We start from the raw sequence: 19,820 nt of genomic DNA, 5'->3' as shown, positions 1-19,820 counted from the left end.
AATTTGCACAACGCAGGGAGATAGAACTTCTACATTTCACTCACAGACCCAGCATTATTGTTTTTTCGAGTTCCAAAAGCAAGCCCTGGCCGAAAAAATTTCCCTCACACATATCCAGCGGCCGTAATATATAGAAACAACACGCCCTATCCGTTCCGACGAATCCAAACGAAGAGTTGCAGATTTCCTTCCCCCCATTTCAGCATGAAGTAAGGGGAATGCATATCCCCCCTTCGAAATGTTCTTATCGGAAGGGCGCACGCGCGCCCCAATCCGGCGCGCCCACTATATAACAACCTGTGTTCGCCGCGTTATCCTTTTACTTATCCGCGGACAACAGAAAGTGAAGGTGGTTATTCAGCCCTTTAGCGGAGTCGCCCGCAAAGCGATGTGCGATTCGGGACAGTGACAACTTCCGAATGGGTCGCTACGACATATCCTTGGCAGCATGACGACATCATCGCCGTTGAATAACCACGTGCAAAAACGATTTATCGAGACGTAGAAAGTAGTTAGAGTAGTTCAATTAGCTGATATCTGGAGTTTAATTCAGTTATCAAACTCCACTGGTGGAATCGTACTGTGCTCTAAAAAATTTTGTGAATGGATGGGTGAAACTGAAACTCAAAGATGATGAAAGTGTTTCGTCGAGTTTTGCCGATATGCGCTGTCTTTGCCGCGGCAATGACTGCATCTGTGGTTTTATCAGGTAAGTCTAGTTTAAAATTTATGAAATAATAAATAATCAACGCTATTTATTATAAATTTATAAATATAAACCCGTTAAAGTTAAAAAATAAATAAATAACAGTTACAAATATCTTTTTCCATGAAAAAATTAATTAAATTAAAACTTTTACTTCCTATCATTATAAAATTAAATAATAATAAAAAGAATTTTTAGATAGCCACATTTTTTTTCCGCCTTAATAAATACAAAAACAATACAACTATTTAATAGAAAAAGAGTATTTTTTATATCGGGAGTTTCCTCTCATGTTTTATTTTAAATTAAAATTTTAAACTTATATTCCTCAAAATGATTTAAAAATTCATTTTCCGCTTTAGGAACATTTTCAACGAAAATGATTTAAAAATTCATTTTCCGCTTTAGGAACATTTTCAATGAAAATGATTTAAAAATTCATTTTCCACTTTAGGAACATTTTCAATGAAAATTATTAATAAACAATTTAAACAGTGAGTTAAAAAAAGCTCTTATATAACATAAGACTGTCTAAATAGTTAGAAAATTATTGCAGATTTTCTGGCTTAGAAAAGTTACATTTCTGCAATCAAAATCAGCAAGCAATATTCTTGATATACATAAACGAATGAACTGATTTAAAATGTATGTGTAGCATTCTGAAACACTATTTAATAATATACATATATACGCAACATTTGCAATAAACCTTTTCAGATAAATTAATTTCTTTTATTATTCGCTACTTTCTTTTTAAAAGTATTAAAATATCATTTAAAAAAAGAATAAAAGAGATGCCTACCAGTGTCAGATAAAGACACTGAATATGGATTTTCCAAATTTCTTATTTGATATAAAACCGAAATTGCGAAGTGTGTTATGAGCATAAACATTTTTATCTTCAGGAAAATTATGATATATTACGAATCTGAAATTAGCCAATAAATATAAAGTCTGACATTAATTTTTATAATTTGAAAGATAATTTCGAACCATTTATAATTAATAGGTAGCCGAAGAACATTGAATTTCCTTTTCAACATATTTAATACATTCTCATAGGAAACTAGCATCGTTTCACTTAAAACCGATCAACTTATTAAAAACAGTTTTTTCCTATTTTCTCAGAATTGTAAGAATAGAAATACTTTAAAACAAACAACAAAAAGGTTTTTCTAAATCGATAAAATATGTAAATTTAAATACACTTAAATATGTTTAGAAAACTGCTAGGAGTCTAAATTTGTAAGTTTCAAATCCAAAAATTTGTTTCCCAATGCATATTTCATACTTTAATCGATTTATTTCAAAATATTAAATCACAAATCTTTCTTGCTGCTGAAAAATAAAATTAAAAAAATTATCAAAATTTAATTCAATCTATTTAACCAAAGCTTTGACGCTTATATATATATATATATATATATATATATATATATATATATATATATATATTCAATTTGTAATAAAAGAAGAAAAATAAGAAACAAAACTAACGCTCTACTATTCGCTAACCACAGGGAAAAAAAATCGTATTTTTTTTCCTTTTGAAGAAATCTTTTTCACAATGAAGTATTCTATTTTATTTAAATTTACATCTTTAGGTTAATTTATAAATAAATATTTTCGAAAAACCATATTTTTTTCAGAAATCGAGATTTCACATTAATAGAAAAATCCTAGTTTTCCTTTGAATTAAAATTTGGAGCATTAATTTTTGCTTTTTGATAATAAATTGTATCACAAACGAATTATATGGAAAACTGTTTTCTTTACTTTAGGATGACATTTGTACATTTTTCTTGAATATATTAGTAAAGAGTGTTTAGCCATAAATAATTTTTATTAAAAAAATACTGAAAATTCGTCATTTTAATTAGTATTTCTTAAATATTCGAATACTCGTTTCAGCCATATTTTATAATATAATTACTTAGATCTGACTTTTATATAACTATTGGCTAGAAATATGAAATAGTCTTTCAAATTAAGGTTCAGTTTAGGATTTAAACCTTGCGATTTGCCTAACATGATTATCTTCACTCAGATTGCAATTAGCGAGATATTTCTCAATAGTATTTCAACTGTTTTTAACTCCTTACAAAACGGTGAACAATTTTTAGATTGCATTTTATAGTCTGAGACTTTTCTTTCAGTCAAAAGTAATACAAAGGAATATTACAGATAAAAATTGGTTCAAAATCAATTTTTAATTTGAAACTTTTAAATTTTCATTTCTATATTATCCAACAAATGTTCTTTTTTCGAAAACCTGTTGTATTGAATGAAAAAAAAATACATTTTTCATTCAATACGACAAATTTACTGCTTGCATTGATTTACTGAATTTTTTGGTAATTGAATTTACTGGTATTTCAAGTACTCTGATATTTGAATTTTATTCGAAAATTTGTCTTAGAAGAGCATCGTTTATGGAGTCGTGTATTCTTCGCAGATCGCAATTTCTCTCTAAATACTAATAGAATTCGATAAATTTCAATATTAAACCTTTACACTGGAATTTTTAAATGTTCTTCCCTACTGAATTTAAGTTATTATAAGTTTAAATATTATTGAACTAGATTTTTTAGTAAAATCATAGCCACAGTTCATGTGTCAAATGAATCTACAAATCCATACTTTCAAAGGCTTCAGCAATATTCTAATATATTAAGAAATAGCATTTAAAATGCCAAAAGTTTAAATGTGTAAGACATGTATATAATAAAACGTAATATATTTTAAATAATCTGGAAACATTGAACCAGGCTTTAAATAATTGAATGCTTCCTCTAAATTGAGTAAAAATATATCACTGAAATTAAACTATCAAAACTCCATTGCTATTTAGACACTAAATATTTTGATTGACATTCTTGTTAGTATTTAACTTTCATCATAACAATTTTCACTAACTAGTCAGACAACAAATGATTATATTATAAACAAGAAATATTTGAAGAGATAATCTAATATGAAAGATGAATGTTCCTGAAAAAGATAAAGCAACTTCAGAAGCAAATTAAATTTAAAATTTCTCCTTTTGGAAATCACATTTCCAAGTTTATTTTAAAGAAATTAAAATTCTAAAGAAAAAAAATTAGAATAATAAATATGAAATCGCTTTCTAATATTACCTAACAAACCGGCATTATATTCATAAAGTTATCTGAATGAAGACTAGAATTCTGTTATTTAAGTATTAACAATAAATTCACTGTGCTCAAGAATTCGAAAAAAATTTATAAAAATGTGCTAGTTTAAATTACATAGAATTAGATCATATAAAATATAAAGAAAACAGTTTGAAAGTTAATATTTTAGAAAAATGACGTGAAGAAGAACATTTTTAAATTTACAAATTAAACATCAAAATATTCACATTAGGAGTAAATATATCTTAATTTTGTATAAACTAAATAAAAAGGTTCTTAGTTTATTCAATAGAAAAAATTCAAAACCTTATTTCTTGCTTTTTTTAATAAATATTACTATAGTTTTTCCCTAAGTTTTCTCTCTTCCAATATTTTATGTAATAATTTCATAATTGAAAGATTAAAGACTGTTTAAGTTAAAAAGTCTTTCCTTTGCAGTCTGGATCAAATAAATCTGTTATAAAGTATTTAATTTTTACAGTGACTGTCTAATCAGGTTTCCTTTTGTCGAATCCGTGCGCTCTTTTTAAAATTTTAAGCTACAAATTTGTATAAAAATGAGAGACGTTATTGTTTTATATTAATCTCAATATTAACGACTCTTTTTTTTCTTTTAAACATTTGGAAAAAAGCTTGACATTGACCTCAAGGTGAAGGCGTATCTATCAATGCGGAAGTTTGAACCAAAATAACAACGTTCTAAATCAGCGGGTAATTAAAATGTATTCCTTATTTCCTCTCAACGATATCATATATACAGGAAAAGGGAAATTGTATCTTGATTGTGACTCGATACTAAAAATATTATGAAAAGAATTTTAATAAATCTTTCAGCAAAAATATAAGGAAGTTTGATATACTTATCCAACAATTGAAATTGAAAAATTGCTATACGATATTACGAACTTTGTTATAATTAAATAAGTAGAATAAGTCAGTTCTGAAATTTAAGAACAGAAAAAAAATGCAATACTTATCTAGATTTATTCATTCTTCTTCTTTTTTTTTGCAAGAATGATGTTATTCATAATATATAAAGACTTCTGACTTGGCAATCTTTTAGAGAAAATACTGAACAGCCTATTCGTTTATAAGCGTTTGGGATTTTGAAAACCAAAAAGATGAAGTGTATTTTTATTGCAAGTGAAAATCATTTTATTTTAGAATTCATTCAAAATAAAATTGTAAGTTTAATTTAAGAAATTTATTCTCAAATATTAAGCAGCCCAAATTTAAAAAAATTGAAGAATAAGTACAACTTTACAGAAATAAAATTAAAGTAATTCTGGTAAAGTGAAAAAAAATTGAAAATAAATAAAAAATCCTTAATATCCAAAAGAGGGGAATTATAATGATGCCTTAAAAATATATCAATTTATATATATTTAATTTATATCCATTAACGGCAAAATTTAAACCGTTTAACAAATTTTTATTTAAGAAATTTACATCTAAGAAAATATGATATATCTTATAATTAGTTTTAACATAATATTTAATTTAATTATTCCAGACTTTAATGGAATTCTGGTATATTTTAAATCCAACCTTTGTAATTTAAGAATAAAGATATTTCAACAGTCCCTTTATTTTTCAATTTTTTTTTCAAAATAACATCGCATTAATTAACATCTTTCTTGTTTTCAATAGTATGGAGATTATTTTTTAAGCATTATAAAGATATAAATCCCTTGAAATTAATTTTTGAAGAGTTATTACGATAAAAATGAAATTGTTCATAATTAACCAAAATAATTACAAGTACTCTTTATCATCACTAGTTTGAATCTTATTTGAGTCATCACAGATACTCTTTATCGTTACCCGGCTATTAGATGCTCTGGAATCACCAGTTCATCTATAGCTTCAAACTATTCGTTAATTAATATAAAAAATATTTCTTCAGTGGGCGTTTTTGTAAGTATAAGTATTTATGTTTAAGTGGATGGTCATTTACAACTAAGTTTGTTGAGTAAAGCCTTTATATTGAAAGTTTATTTTCGGTTATAGTAATCATCTATTATATTTCCTTGCCCATCTCATTAAGGATTTCGCCTTCTGTACTAAAATAAAATTTTTCGTTCATTCAAAAAAAATATGGCACGGAAAAAAAATTAATTAAAAGGAATTATCTTTTTATATGGAGAATAATAAAAGTGCATTATGAAGTAGATGATTTTGACAAAGAAGATAAATAAGATGCAGTATTTTGCTTTACCGGCAGAGTTAGGATCCAAATTATAACAAGTAGATGAGATTTCTTTTAGTCCCAAGCAACAACTATCATTCTAAATAACTAAATACAAAGATACTACGTGCGTATGTAATATTTTGGTACAATATTTTAAAATTCTTACCTTATAAGAATATCCATCAGACATAGGGATGGGAAATTTCCCGATTCCAATTTCCCTAGAGGTTTCGACGTTGGAGGTATTACTATCGTTGATGGCAGGTCATAACATGGCATACCTTCTCAGAGAGGGGTGGGGCATGAGCCGGTTAGCGAAAGCTGTTTTGCAAATGACCTCATCACCCATTTTATTCAGATATATATGACGTATGTGTGTTATGGTGTGAGTTACACTACATACTACATAAATAACTCTACATTAGTTATTGATATGTTATGATTATATTTCAAGAGCAAAAGCAATTTTTCACAGTTTGGCAAAACCTTAATTTATTCCACATGCCAATTCAAATAATTTGGCTTTGTTGTCATACTCACATCTTGTTAAGAATATAAAAATGTTTGTAAGTATAAAGTCAATAACTTTTTTTTATCTATGAAATCTTGATGAATTTTTACATTTTTGTCACTGGGTTTCTTTTGAATATGGTTTATCATTTTGGATTTTACTGCATTTGACTTTTTTATATGATAAATAATGAATTCGTTTGATACATATTTTTAAAAACCTTTCTTGCATAAACTTTACATATGTGAAAGCGTAAAGTTAAAATATTTTTTATCGAATAATATATATTTCTTCTGCTTTATTTTTTTGGATTTTGCCTGTTTGAATATTTTCTTGTGTTTTGTTATTTTTGTTATTCACATTTCAAAAATTTTACGCTTACATTTCAGTGAGCATCGATATAGTAATAATGAGTAAATCAATGTTTTTTAAATATAAATAAATACCACGTATATTATACGAAGTTTCCTCCAGTCTTCTGTATTTCTTTTGTTTGTGACAAACAATAAGTGCTTACAAGGAATTTGAAATGTTCTAGACAGGAAATCTGAATAAAGTCAAATACAATTACACGCAGTTGATACGATTTATAATGTAGTTGATATATCGATACTAGCATTCTTTATTTTGGGTTCCAATTTCAAAATGCAACATTTCTGTTAATAATATTGCTTTCAATATCAATTGAGGAATTTTAATATAGTATTTTATTTGAAGTCAAATACATTTTTCTTGTTTTATTATCTATACAAAATGAAAGATAATTTTTTTTTCAATACTTTAGAATAAAATTTCAAATTCCAGCTGATTACAGAAATTAATTTAAAATAATTGCCACGTATCTAAATGAATATAATTTTTACATAAACAACATTAGGGAAAAATTAATTACATTCAAGACTTAACAATTTGCTTGAGTAAGTAATCGTTCTTCATTGAGATTAGCCTTTCACATGCAAACTACATTCACGCATTTATTATTTTCATTTGATGCTATGTGAAACAGACACCTTCAGTTTATTTGTTACTAAACGCAAAAGAAGTGGTAATATAGATTCTACAACGTATTTCAACGAAATGAAAATACAAGTAGAATTAGACAGCCACTTGCATATCATGCAGGTGACTATCCAACAGTCATCAATGACTAAGAGCATCTTCCGTATAGTATGGCATGGAATAGATTACGGTATGGAAATTGTTGGCTGGACCAAGTGAAGTCGCATAGGATTATTATTATCGCATAAGGATAAAGGTTTCAGATTATTTTTTTAGCATTGTGGTGACTTTTGTCTTCATATATAGGTTTACAAGGAAGTGAAAATATCATTGATGCTGGATTATTTTAAATTACTCTGCATTGCATAGAATATGATAATTTTGTAAAAAAAAACTTTCATAAAGCAAGATGAATGAATAGTACATCAATATCAAAATATCAGTTCCATAATTACAATTTTCACGATTGTTGCTATTGTTATGCTCTTTCAAAATTCAAAAAGTAGTTTATTTGACTCCTTCATTTTAGCCATATTAAATGTTTTAGGAATTTGTAATTCTTTATTATCGAATTGATTTGAATATTTAGAGGCACCTATAAAACATATTTTCTGCAAAGAAATATTCGTAAAACAACACGTTTATCATTGTTAGAGATCTTAACTAACCTTTTTAACTATTTCTCTCATCTATAAAATACGTTTTATGTTAAAAAGTATTGCGGAAAAATAAAGAGCATCAGCCGTTTTAAACAGGTACAAAGAAAGAACTCTTAAGATGAGTTGTGTTGAAAGAGCACAAAATCCAGTTGACTTTTGAAGCTTCAAGCAATATTTCTCTCATGTCATCGTAGATCAAAATATCCTTCACGGCATATTTTTCTTCAGATAATCCTTTTATTATGGAAATCATCACCAGCTCAAATATTTATGATGCCGATACTTCTAGAAAAAGAAATCTACGATGTATAAATCTGATTCGAAATGTTTTAGAAGCTAAATGCCCAAAGCAGATTTATAATTTTAAGAATCCATCGATTTTTTTTTTCTAGAATACATTATGTTTGAGAGTGATATGCCCTTTCGGACTAAAAAAATAAAAAAAAACTTTAATAATTTTTTTTAAATTCTGGATATATGTATCTTCAGGTTTTTACAGATCAACATAACAAAATTATGTAATATATTATTACCTATCTTAAAGTTTTTTTTTTTTTCATTTCCACTTTTTTTTTAAATTATTCAGTCAAATACAATGTATCTTTTCAAATCATTATTATGTGCATCCTAAATGTAAGCTCCAGTATTTCTTTTCATTCGGTAGCAACGACAACGATTTTTTTTGCAATTCAAACTATGTAAATCTTAACCATGTTCAGAAAATAACGACGTCATCTGAGTTCGATAAACATTCGTTCCAATTTCTAAGCCATCAGCGGGAGGACGTATTAGACTTTAGTGTCAAACGTCACTTAGCCTTTATACACATCATGCTCCTCTAAGATCAACCGATCCCTTCGCACCAGGTTACAGTAAACAATTTTTTGAATTGCGAATTTAATTTTTTGAATTCGGAGTTGAGGGTTATTTATTGTTTGTAGAGAAAAAACATTTTTTTTTTCTTTGCGGTTTGTTCATGCCGTACTGCGATCCGCCAATTTTTTTTTTTTAATTTTAAACTAAATTTTTATTTTTTTTAAGATTTTGAACAAAATTTTGAATTTTTTTCCTACTTTTTTCTAATTTTGAAAAATTTAAGTTAGAAGAAGTTCACATTGCCAAACAATTTATATGAAACACTGTGAAAGTGGATAGAGACAGAAATATGTATGTTCGCCGAGTGAGGCCAAATTACACTAAGAAATTTAAATGCAATTGTTAGATAATCACAAGTAACTTCTGACATTTTTATGAATTCATTTAGTAATTTGACCAGTGCAAATTTTCACTTCCTTTATCAATAAAAGTAATTTTCTCCATCTTTATAGCTTTAGGAAACAGCTTATTTTCCTTTGGTAGCCTTAAAATGTTGAGGAAAGTGCCCAAAGCTTAGGCGATGAATCTGAAAATGAATTTTAAAAACAGAAGACAATTCAGAAGGGTGAAATAATATATGCTAATACAGTTATACCCGAAGTTTTGAGAAAGGGCCTCCAATTAGACTTTCTCACAAAGATATCACAGGATGTTATATAATGTTCATACATTTTTACCGAGTGCTAATCATAGATTATCATTTAGATTGAAGAACAGGTATTAAAGTTTCCAATGTGTTAAATATTTATTTAATGCAGAAATAGATAGTTGTAAAAATTTATTAAGATAAAATTTAGAAATACAGGAATTAATTTGAGTTTTTTTGACAGTAACTTTTGATTATCTAAATATGAATGTTAAATTTTACCGAATTTTAATCCGATTTGCTACTACTTATACTTGAGATGTCATATTTTCGACAACTGATATCATAAGTGTTGCCTGAGTTTGAGATTATATTAACAATTCCATTAATTGTTATATTCAATCAATTTTGTCGAATAAATTTTGATATAAATGAAATTTTCTAAAATTTTATCATACGATATTTGTTAACTGTTAGCAATACGCACGATAAAATAAAATCACATTCTTTTTTTACCATTTTTTACAAATTATTTCATTGGTTTAATCTAATGCGGTATTCATATGTCTATGAGGATGAAATTATGAATGCAAAGCCTTCTGTGGTGAACCGATTCATCTCCTTTGTTTGATTCGTTAAAACAGATTCATATTATCTTTAAATTAAGTATTTTGTTTAGAACATAATATTCCCTGAAGTTCTGACGATATTTTTCTTAATTGGTGCTGACTCCAAAGGAAATATCGATAGAAACAAATTCGATATTAATAAAAGAAATATCGAATGCTTTTCAATATGTATTTCAATTCCGATATGCATTTCAATATGTATTTCAATTTCGATATGCATTTCAATTTATTTCAAAATGGAAATAAATTGAAATGCATATACGATATTCCCACTGATTAATTTTTCTTAATAGTGCTGCAAAAAAAAAAAAAAAATTCATGTTCCCAATTTTTGAAAACCTTCGAAATTAACAAAACGATATTTTTTGGGCAATTAGATAGGCGGTTTCTCAATCAGGAAATAAAATGGACGCTGCTTTTTTTTATTTATTCGTATGATAAGGTTATTAGATTGGATCTATTTGTAATTGGTTTGATACATTATCTGATATGGTCAATGAAAAATAAACCGAAACGCTCTATAGATCGTTGGATCTAGAGTTATCGTGCTTGACATGGAGTAATTTCTGCGATGGTATTTGTTCATTAAAAAGAAAAGAATTTTAAATGTATCAATTAGATTATTAATTAAAATTTTAATGTTTTCTTCAGTAACTTCTGAACATATTATAACATTATTATTTTTATTATTTTTAATTATTTTTATTTCGATTTAAAATAGAAAAAGTAAACTACCTTCTAGTGATGCCAATTTTATTTGTGTAGTTTTTCTTTAAATTTAATAAATTAAAAATATTTAAATGTATATTAAAAAATACTTTTAATTATTATAATCATTACGTTTCAAAACTGTAAGTTATTATGATAATTAGACTTTTTCATGTTTTCTTTATCATTGTCAGAATTAGAAATAAATTAAAATTTGTATATGTATAAAGCCGAAAGAAAAGAATAACTTAAAATTAATCAAATTTTATTGAGAATATTTGCTTAGAATTAAATTAAAACAAAAAAGATTTTTCAATTTATAATTTTTGAAGATATTATTTGTATCGATTGCGTAATATAAAATTCTTTATACACAGATTGCAATGGCTGAATATAACTCCAAAAGAATACAATACAGACTTAATCAAATCTTTAGCCTTATCATGTTCACATAATTCGGCAGGGGGAGGGGCATAACCTTTACAATTTTTTAATACTTCCTTTAACGCAGCATTTTTATTCTGCCTTGGAACATAACATTTCTTTAAAAAAATGTGAATATTGATTTTTTTTTTTTTTTTTTTTTTTTTTTTTACGAAACCAAGGTTATAAGAAAAGTCTACTGGACTACTGGCTGCATGTGGCTGATAACGAATAGTTTATGGCTCAGTAAACATAATATTGCATAAAAAAATTTTAAAAAATTGTACGAACTTCATTTTTCTAAATTTTAAATTTTACATAATTAATAATAAAGAAATATAATGTTCCCCACAATAAGATTTAGGGGAAATTTCATCATAATAAAAATATAAGGAATAGTTTTAAAATTCTGAATTGAATTTAAAAGAAAGTTTAGAGATTTTAAAACTTTAGATGAAAAGTTTCCTATCTACATGAAATAAACGCTAACCATATTAAAATGGAGGTATTCTTGAATTTTAATATGGTTAGAATACTTAAAATACATAGCTTATTTTTCTTCATAAGAATACCTCCATTATGAAGAAAAATTAGCTATGTCTATTAATATTTGCCAAATTCGAAAATTGGCGTATTAAAATATTTCTTTATTTTAGGAAATACTTATTGATGCAAGCACCATTTTTCATTCATGACAGGAAATAAGTATATTCTCAGATTCGCAACTACACTGGCATTTAACTTTGAGTCAGTTATGAAAGTAGTCACTGATCACAACTTATGTAGGAAAGTGGGTAGCAGATAAAAATCCTGAAGTGATAGGATAAAATTATTTCTGTTATCCTTAAGTGATGTGTTTAAGTTAACTGAGCTTATATGAAAACTAAAGATTTGTTAAGTATGTATAACTCAAAGAAACTGATATATTTATAATGCGGCTCAAGTGATATTTTTTTCTTGGACATGTGCAAGGATTTCTGTTTCACACTTTTGTTCTAAGCATATTCAATCAAATAAGATGTCATAAAAAGTTCAATTGTAATTATTTGTCATAGAGTGTGTATTCAGAAGAAGCTATAACAACCTGCTTCGAAATTTGTAAATCAATACAAATATTTAAAACACTATATTGTGTCATATTACTACTGATATATAAGGATATTTGAATTTTTTTTATAATTATATGTTATTTTTATTAAATCTTAAACTTTGTATGTCTTTTTTATTCAATCATTTATAATTAATTTTCAATTATTGCGCTTTCACGATAGAAATTACGCATATAGAATACATTTTATCGTATCTTTAAACAATTTGCAACTAACTATTAATGAGCCAAGTCTAATGGAAATCTCGCGCGTTTGATAATAATAATAATAAATCAGTAATTTTGATGAATGATTTCTCCAAATAGCATTATGAGTTAACATTCTCGAAAAATAACTAGTCGTCTAGATTTTTCGAGACGCTTATTTACTCTCCCTAAATGCTAAGGCTATCAAGGTGTCTAATACCGTTGTTAAAATTGAGCTCGCGTAAAGACCCGGCTCAGGTGTTAATCGTGCGTTCCAAGCATTAGTGAAATTTGTGGATTAGGTGGTAATGTCTTGACTGATTTGTAAATACATTATAGTTTAATGCTTCTGAAGTCTTTCATCGGTTTTTATTGTGTCGATATTCATGGAATATTTGAGTACTCGGTATCATTTTCGGATTCTATATTTACTTCAGTTTAGTAATATTTTTATCGATCCATTTCCATTTTTTTGTCCAAACGAATTATAAACCGTAGATAAGATTGTACCTTCAGATAAATATCATTTGATGAATACACATAAAGAGACGGCGATATCATATAAATATTCATAGTTCTGTATATAAGTTTTATTCATTTTAATCAATTACAATAATATTGTAATTCTGTACAGAGGCTATTCCGAGGACTTGTTTTCGATTTCCTTCCGTGAATCTGAAGTGAGATAATGTTTCTAGCTACTTATAATTTCATTTGTATTCTTGTATATACTTTTACATTGTTGTATAGGCTTTTATATTATATACGCTTTTATATTGTTTGCTTTTATAATTTCCTTACAAAGCTTTCATGGGCAAAAAGTAAACTTCTCAAAATAAATACTGTAATTATATGACCAAGTCTTTGCTTTGACATAATTCCAATTTCTTGCCTAATTCTTTGACATAATTATAATTTCCTAAGAAAGGTTTCATGAGTAGAAATTAAACTTCCAAAATAAATACTGGAATCATATAACCAAGTCTTTGCTTTGACATAATTCTAATTTCCTGTCTAATTCTTTGACATAATTATAATTTCCTAACAAAGGTTTCATGAGTAGAAATTAAACTTCCAAAATAAATACTGGAATGATATAACCGAGTATTTGCCTTGAAAAATTTGTGTAATCTACGATTTCATTATCAACAAAACTTCGATTTTTAAAAAAATTTCTTTATACATAACTATTTCCATAACTTTATGCAAGGAATTGATTCAGTATTTTGGAACACAAAAATGGATGCATTTGGCATTGTTTTTAATCATGGTTTTTAAGAGATTATGTTAGATGCTAAGCATTTAATTTGGGAATAAATTACTTATATTTTATAAGAAAAGGAAATGGTGCTCATGTCAATGTTCTAATTGATTTTAAATACAATGCGCTATTATGTTTGCTATATGACAGTAATACCACGGTAATTATACTCTTTTTTTTTACCTTTTTCTTGTTGCTTGCATAATTATTTACTGAATTAATTATCCTTAAGGAAAGCAATTAAGACGGGCAAGAAAATTAAAGAAAATTGATAAAATTCTAGTTATGCGAATATCTGTATATTCTGATACAAAGTGAAATACATCTCCATGACTCAACCAAACACTTTTTGGGACACCATGGAAAAACACGTTTGCTAAGAAAGTACAGTCTTTTCATCAAGTAATACCTCTTCGTTACCAAAGCACTTAGTGTCCTCACTATCTTACTTGCTAACATGGCGACAGAATCTTTAGCATCTCTCTGGCTAACCACCAGCATCAATAATTGATGAGGCTAAATAAGTCGCCACTTTCTTTAATAATAGCGTCTCTCTCTCTCTTTTAGTTGCTTCTAGAACAAATAACTTAATCAAGGCTTATATATATATATATTAACAAATCAGCCTTATATGTTTTAATAAATCTTCATAACAGAATATGATAATCATAACAGAAGCAAACAGCCCTACATATTTAACTTATATTTAAATAATAATAAATAATTATTCAGTTAGGTCTTGTCTCACATCCATAAAATGCTTGAAACAAATACACTTTACAGATTAACAATTTTGTAAGATTAAACATGAAAATGCTTTCACGTCAATCCGTTAGCATGAAACTCTATGTCCAATGCAATAATCATTGATTTAATTTCTGAATGTTATAATATCACTCCACTATTTTTTACAATGATCCAAATAAACTAATGTAAATTGCGTTTTTCATTGGATCTGAAAGAGAAAAGTCGCAAAATTAAGCATCAAGGTCACATCCTGACTGAAAATGATTAAATTGATTCCAATTTAGCCTCCGTGTAGCTCCAAAATTAGGCTATCTAACTTAATTAAATTAACTCAATATATTCCTAGGCAGAAAATAAAAAAAAAACTATTATAAATTCTTTTATAATAAGGACACTTAATAATATCATAACATAAGCATAAAATAATATTTTTTTTTTCAATGGAAAAATAACAGTCTGATCATATTAATACAACTCACTTTACAATTTTTAAAAAAAATCAGAATGCCCTTTACAACCGTTTGAATGAATTTTAAATTCATACATTATGTTGTCTGACGGTTTCAGTCATATGATTTACTAGAAATAACTAATTATTAGTGCACGGAATTATAAAATTCCGAATAAAAACGGGAAAATTATAGAAGTAAAATGAAGAGGTTTCGTTTAATGTCTTTAGGAGATTCATAAAAATAGAAATACATAAAAATTAGAATCAGAAACTGTGATTACTTCAGTCTCCATTAAAGACCGATCATATGAAATTCAAATTTATGGATTATCTTTACCTTTGATCATACAAAATGCCTAAAAAAGCAAGTTAAGAAGATTAAATAAATTGCAAAATATCCCTGTGATTGGGAATTATCTGATAGCAATAATTCTAGAATTTTAAATCTTTTCCCTACGATAATATCCTACAATATTGTCATGACATTCTAAATTCTATCTTTTCCAATTCCATCATGGAATATAATATAAAAAATGTAAACAAACATAATTTAAAATATACAGTCTAAAACTTTTAACGTTGCTAATTTAAACAAATATCTTAATAAATCTTAACAATTTCTTTTTTTTAAAAAAAATATTCTGATATGCTTCTATAATGGGGTGATAAAGATAGTTTTATTTTTATGTAGAAATAAAGAATTGTTAAAGCATTTTTTTTCATGATAATTCGAAATTAAATATGCTTTTATTTTATATTTTCTCCTACTAAAATATTAATCCTTATTTCGTAGGAACTTTTTTCCTCAATTTATTTTTCTGAAATTCGTAATTTTTTTCATTTTTGAAGTTTCTTTCTTTTTCTTGAATCTATCACATGTTGCACGTTTTATTTTTTAGATAAGATTATATGTATAGACTAATTAAATTTTAATTACCACATATCGCAGCATAAAATTTTTGCTTAAGTAGAAATGCTTGAATGAGTGCAAAAAGAAACGCAGTTATAGTAACGCAATATTCTAGTATTTTTCATTATAGTATTCATGGTATTTTATTTAAGATATTTATTAATTTAAGTATTTATTAGATAATACTTATATTTTTACTTCATTCATTTTTATTTGATTGTTCATACTTTAACTACGGCATAATTTTAAAATAATAGGCATTAAAATTATTGCATTAAGTACATCATTCAGAGAATTAGAAAGCAAAAAATCTAATTGCAGTTATTACCTCTAATGGAATATTATCTTTAACATTTATAATGACATCTTGTTACAACGATCCGATTTTAAAATTTCAAATTTTTTAAATTATTGAATTCGAAACCGTTTTATGAATTATCTACATTTTTTTTTCTACTAATACTTTGTTTTCTACTACTACTACTTTGTTGCTTTCATAATGACAGTTGACTAAAGATAAAATAATTCTTTTCACTAATATTATCACGTTAAATGAAATTTTTTCGAGAATTTCGCTTGAAGATGTAAAATGCATTTTTTTATCGAACATTGTGAAAAATTTTGTCTCTTATTTATCATTAATATTGCAAACTTCTAAATGCCTTCAAGAAAATAAATTTACTCGAAATTCAGAAAATTTCATGCTGTCCTATGTAGCGAATGCAAGCATTTGTTTATGTTGATAACAAATATGGTAAGTATAAATATGGCATAAGCATCACAATATATATTAGTATTGTGCATTCGTATTCGTAAATGTATTAAGTAAAAAAATTTAAATTATTTTTTAAATCATATTCATTTTGTTAATTTCTGCGGAGATGAGAAAATAATTTTATATAAAATAGAAATTAATCACTATTCCTTAAGAAAAACTAAAAAAACATATTAAATACGTGGGCTTCCGAAAAATTATTATCGTTTACAATTAGCTAATCATTTTTTAGCCGAATGTTTCCTTTCGGCTAATATGCAGAAGAATATTTACAAAAAGAAAGAAAGAAAGCAAAAATTCATGAAATGTTCTAAGTTTTCTATGTTGGAAATGTTTTTTTAATAGAATGAAATATTATTATTTTAGATATAATGGAAGCCGAAATATACTGCTCTATAAAATCATTAATATTTCAAAATGTTTAAATTTTGTTATTTTTTTTTATGTAGCTTTCGAAACTAAGAATAGAAATAATGCACAAATCAATAAGAAATTCTATTGAATTTTAAAGAAATCCCGAAGAACTAAACGAACAACTTCCCTATTTTTACTTCGATTATGAAAGAAAATTTGGGATATTTTATATTTTATCTGATCCTCGAGTATCACAGTTGAAGGGATTGCAAGGAAAAAATTCTTCTATGCTAATGTTTTATTGAATTTTCTTACAGTATGTTAGCTATGTGTAAATTAAAATTGCAATGAGTCCTTTTTGACAATTTTTGAAATGTTAAATTATTTAATTGATTTTTATTACTTCGGCTTTTTAACGTATTGAAGATGCATATTGAGCATTGTCTGTTCCAACCTGAAATAAATCGAAAATATACTACCAGCATATTTTTTAATAAATCTCTTCAGTATGTTGCATAACGTAGCAGAAGATAATGAAATAATTTTAAATTTAATTATTCTTAAATACAAAATATAAATCTTTCTTAGTGTTAATTGAATATCTTATAACATGGCGGGGATATATATGATATATATATTTAATATTACAGAATTATTCATTACCAAATCAAAGTCTGAAGTTTTAATTTCTTTCGTCGATGTAAATGCACACAGGGTAAAATAATATATTTTCATGTTCAGAAAAGTTATAAATCTCACATGCATATATTTGATAATACTATAATGAATGAAACTGCAAATTTTTTTTTCATCTGTTTTGGCTTCCAGCAAAAAATACGCTGCAATTTATAAGATATTGCATGAAATAAATTCAGTATTCATCTCAATGTATTCGCTAATTTGCATATGTAACATTTTTCTTATGTAAATGAATCAATTTTATGTGGGAGTACGGGGAAAAAAAATTACCACCTGTACCTCTCCATTTACCGTCTTTTTCAAACGATGACCTCTTCGACCTAATAAGTATCGTAATACCTATAAACACGAGCAACAACAGCAAAAAAAAAAACTCGTAAAATGTAAAGAGTCTACTTTGCGGCATGAAATATCGCTGTTCTGGAAATAACAAACGCCAAACTGTTTTGCCCCATAACGCCGAACAACATTCTTCCGAAATACTTTCGAATTTGTCCCCAGTTATATCCCGATGTGCTTTACGGGAGACGCGGGGACGTAACAAGAAACCCGAATGAAATGGATTTCCGCGGGAAATTCGTTTTGTAAAAAGAATAAATAAGGCGAGATGAGTACTTTTTTTTTGTCACGTTCCGTTTCAGCGCCTCTTTTTTATTCTTTCGCTGTTTATATATACTTATATGCAATAGCAGAAGAAAAAAAGTGGTAAAAAAATTCCTCTGGACGAAATTCTGTTTATAGGGATCAGGTTACTTAGAAAAAGGGTTTTTGGTGGGCTATTGAGGATAAATAGGTTGTGACATTTGAGCGAGAAACGATTTCTGTATTTTGCGAATTTTATTTTCTTACTATTATGGAAGGGTGTGTTATCCTTCATGATATGAGCTCTCAGGAGCTTCAAAAGGAGTATTTTCTGCCCTCGTTTTTGTCATTTTTTCGGATGAGTTTTTTTTTGATGATGAATTCTTGAATTGTGCTTTTTATCTCAATATGGAGGATGAAATTATGGGTAACCAATACTTCATTTTACGTTTGCAAGCCGGTTTATTTGATCCACTGGGAGGCAGTAGAAATTCCCTTTTGAACGGTAAAGACAGTTATCGTACATAGTAAGAAAACATATGTATGTTTATAATTTTTGAGGGCATCGCTTTACCATAATTTTTATTTCAAATCATATTTCACCTATTAAATGGGAGCAGGTTATTTCTTTTAAGACGCATAAAAATATTAGTACAGGGCTCACCAAAAACTCTATTCTTGAAGAGGAAAAGAGATGCGAATGAAATATTAAAGTAGACTTGAAACAATGCTCAATTGAGCTTGAAAAAAGTCATAATTGTTGCCAGATGGGGAACAGTTGTGAGTTTTTTTTATGAAAATTAATGACTATATCTAACGAAATTATTATCTGACCAAACATGGTTTCTGCCTCATTTTAAAATTTAAAAAAATTACTGATATTAATTTTATTTCTGCTTTTCAATCGTGCTTCAAAAGCTTTCAATCGTGTACTTTTGTCAGTGCTGAAATTAAGATAAAAAAATTCTTTTTTAGATATTAATCTCGAAATTGGATTTACACTTCCATTTTTATTTTGTTACTTCTTAAGTTGCGAGCATTATAGTTTGTTTTGACAAAAATAAATTAAAACTAACTAAAATTAAACTAAATTAAAACTAACAATTGTATTCATATTTTTTGGGTGTTTTTTTTTTTTGTCTTATAAAGTAACGAGGTGAAATTAAAGAAAATTCATTGCATTCCACGTTAATATTTTAAGCATAAAAACTAATAAACTGAACTGACAAGTTAATCGCAAAAGGCGACTAATATAAAATAAGTGCGATGTCTATTTTTTGATATAAATCCATACTAAATTGGAC

The 19,820-nt window shown here is 26.9% G+C and overlaps 1 protein-coding gene across 1 annotated transcript in view; it reads left to right on the top strand.

Moving 5' to 3' along the window:
• The first annotated feature begins 337 nt into the window (after positions 1-337).
• The window catches only part of LOC129969534 (protein CEPU-1-like), a 300,199-nt gene continuing 280,716 nt past the window's right edge, over positions 338-19,820 (top strand). Inside the window, exon 1 of the mRNA XM_056084145.1 lies at positions 338-709. Coding sequence (XP_055940120.1) covers positions 631-709 — 79 coding nt within the window. The 5' untranslated portion in view covers positions 338-630. The remainder of the gene's footprint in view (positions 710-19,820) is intronic.

Source organism: Argiope bruennichi, chromosome 5 (genome assembly GCF_947563725.1).
Source record: "Argiope bruennichi chromosome 5, qqArgBrue1.1, whole genome shotgun sequence".
NCBI classification, from domain to species: Eukaryota; Metazoa; Arthropoda; class Arachnida; order Araneae; family Araneidae; genus Argiope; species Argiope bruennichi.
This window is presented reverse-complemented; position numbering and strand designations above follow the sequence as displayed.